This window comes from Poecilia formosa, unplaced genomic scaffold (genome assembly GCF_000485575.1).
Source record: "Poecilia formosa unplaced genomic scaffold, Poecilia_formosa-5.1.2 Scaffold1586, whole genome shotgun sequence".
Taxonomy (NCBI): Eukaryota; Metazoa; Chordata; class Actinopteri; order Cyprinodontiformes; family Poeciliidae; genus Poecilia; species Poecilia formosa.
Genome location: NW_006801525.1, coordinates 3,598 through 6,522, shown reverse-complemented (window position 1 = coordinate 6,522; position 2,925 = coordinate 3,598). Strand labels below are relative to the sequence as shown.

At 35.8% G+C, this 2,925-nt stretch overlaps 1 protein-coding gene across 1 annotated transcript; it reads right to left on the bottom strand.

Annotated features, from left to right (window-relative positions):
* Positions 1-200: 200 nt before the first annotated feature.
* LOC103132933 (uncharacterized) lies at positions 201-2,728 on the bottom strand. The gene is made up of 4 exons (XM_016667657.1): positions 2,397-2,728; positions 1,731-2,006; positions 1,090-1,389; positions 201-711 (listed from the first exon to the last, which is right to left on the bottom strand). Exons 1-4 carry the CDS (start codon positions 2,539-2,541, stop codon positions 320-322), a joined length of 1,113 nt encoding a protein of 370 aa, XP_016523143.1. The 5' UTR covers positions 2,542-2,728; the 3' UTR covers positions 201-319.
* Positions 2,729-2,925: the final 197 nt, after the last annotated feature.

The following is a 2,925-nucleotide window of genomic DNA, read 5'->3' as shown; positions in this document are numbered from 1 at the left end:
TTAATTGTAATTTTGTAAAAATCCATTTTTACTTCGACTATAAATAGTTATGTTTTGTAAAAGCTTTTCAAGTGAAATTTTGTTGTATATGATTGGTGTGTAAAAACAAAAAGGAAACAAACATCCAAGGCTGCAAATACTTTTTTTTTATGCATTTTGAAAAGCCTCAGTTTAATATTAGCCTGAATCAAAATCCATAAAGGTTTCAAAGTTTGGGTTTAATTTGTGTTGTGATCTTATAACCCTAAATTAACACATCTACAGCCAAATAAGTTTAACATAAATGAGAAAAGAGCTTTTCAGAAAATCTAATTTTAAATTAATACACAAACCACAGAAGAAGAAAATATTTAGTCTTGAATAATAACTCAAACTCAGTTACTGGTTCCTGGATTTGAATGGCATTATAAAGTGAATGATGAACCACGTATAATAACGTACTTTGATAAGTGATGTTGACTGCATTGCTGAACTCTCCTGATCCAGACTCACACCAAAAAACTGATTTAAAAGACCGGTCATTGTTAATGGTACATGAGGATCCAGTCATTGACCCCCAGGTGGTGCATGGACATGATGAGAAACCTGATTCTCTAAACTCCTTCACTCTCCACTCAGTAGAGTTTCCTCCACAGTTCAGTGTGACAGACTCAGAGGTGAAGTGTTGCTCTCTGTCAGGACTCACTGAGAGAGACGCTGCTGGATGAGGATCTGGAATACGAGGAAAAACAGAGGTCAAGAAAAAGACAACCGATAATAAAAGTTATGTTTTTATGTTTTACAGGATCTTTTCCTTTTTGAGGTTACTGTGTAGATTTCAGCTTCAGCACTGTATGTGCAATCATAAAACAAGCAAATTCAATAGTTTAAAAACATCTTTAAAAGCAAGTAATTCTGTTATTTTCACTGTTTTTCCAAAATGTCCAGTCACTCATTTGTTTTTAATAATTACTTTTTTTTCCCAATCAATCCCAATGTTTTTTTTCCCCTTCATTATTTTTACCATAATTTAAACAAATTTTCAGTCAAAATGAGAATATGTTTAAATGAAAGTCAAAGATATAGTTTATTAGATAGAATCACACTGACCTGCAGACCAGATAAACTTTGGTTCACTGTATTTAGCGAAAAAGTCAGAATTTCCCCGTACAGCTATACATGAATATCCTGCTGTGTGTTTCTGTTCAGGAATGATAATTGAGTCCTGTTCAGTCCCATCGATGCTCTCAGGCAGCAGCTCATATCTGTAGTTATTCTTTGATAAATCAGGAACAGCTTTAAGCCAGAAGAACCTCCATCCTGCAGATGAAGGTTTAACCTCACAGCTCAGAGTCACTGAGGCTCCAGGATTCAGCCATGATGGAGACACAGTGAGGATGGAATCTGGAGCTGTTGGAAAAAGACAAATGCTTTCTCTTAGAGACATTTAATATACTCTGTTAGATTTGAGTAATATTGCAAGCTTTTATGAGACTATAACATTCAAATTGTACAAAAAAAGAACAAATTAATTAAACTTTTGAAAAGAAAAGACTGATTCTTAAAATTGAGACATAAATGGTATTTTAAAGATATGAAAAACTACGCAATGTTTTCAAACTCATTGTTAATTATTTCTTCAACATGAAGCAGAACTCAGAGCAAAAGCACAAAACATTATGAAGTGACATGAATAAAATAGCGTGAGCTGTCAAACTCAGGAGGTCAAACCAACATGTAAATTAACCTACTGTTTAAAGTGATGTTGACTGCATTGCTGAACTCTCCTGATCCAGACTCACACCAGTACACTGCATCGTGATACTCAAGACTGCTGAAGGTACATGAGGATCCAGTCATTGTTCCCCAGCTGGTGCAGTCTGATAAATCTGACTTGTACTTCGATTCTGTAAATCTCCTGATTCTCCAGTCAGCAGAGCTTCCTGAACAGTTCAGTTTGATTTTCTCATCAGTGAAGTGTTGCTCTCCGTCAGGACTCACTGTGAGAGACGCTGTTGGATGAGAATCTGAAATACGAGAAAAATAGAAACCAAATGAGATCAAGAAAAAGACAACCGACAATAAAATCTGTGTTCTACAAGATGTTTTTTCCTCTTTGAGGTTACTTTGTAGATTTCAATAAGTGGAGTACTGCATGTTTAATCATGAGTATAAGCAAATTCATTAGACTGAAAAATATCAATCTAATCTTCAACAGGTGATTCTGTTACCTTCACTATGTCTGTGACCTGTCCAGTCACTTTTGTTTTGAATTGTTACTTACTTTTTTTTAAATCCCAATGTTTTTTTAACCTCTTCATTACTTTTAACATAAATTAAACTACATTTTCAGTCAAAATGAGAATTTCTTTAAATGACAGTCAAGCGTACAGATTATTAAATTTAATCACACTGACCTGCAGACCAGATAAACTTTAGTTCACTGTATTTACTGAAATCCTCGGGGTTTCCTCTTCCAGCTCTACATGCAAATCCTGCTGTTTGTTTCTGTCCATGAATGATTAAGGAGTTCTCTACAGTCCCATTGATGGCATCAGGCATTGAATCATATTTGTAGTTCTTTGATAAATCAGGAACAACTTTATACCAGTAGAACCTCCATCCTGCAGATGGATGTTCCACCTCACAGCTCAGATTCACTGAGGCTCCAGGACTCAGCCATGATGGAGACACAGTCAGGACCGACTTTGGTTCTGTTGACCACAGATTCTCATGTCCGGATCCCGGCAAAACTGTACAAAATGGCGGAATATAATGAAGCACACAGAAACATTTTGTGTATTTTTAATGGCCGTCACTGACATTCATCGGCACCTGAAAAAAGAGCTAAACTCTCTTTAACATCTGTAACTTTTAGTGGCATTTTTCCAGGTCACAAAGAGCCTCCACTCTCCTCAGTCCTGTGATCATTTTCACCAGAAATTA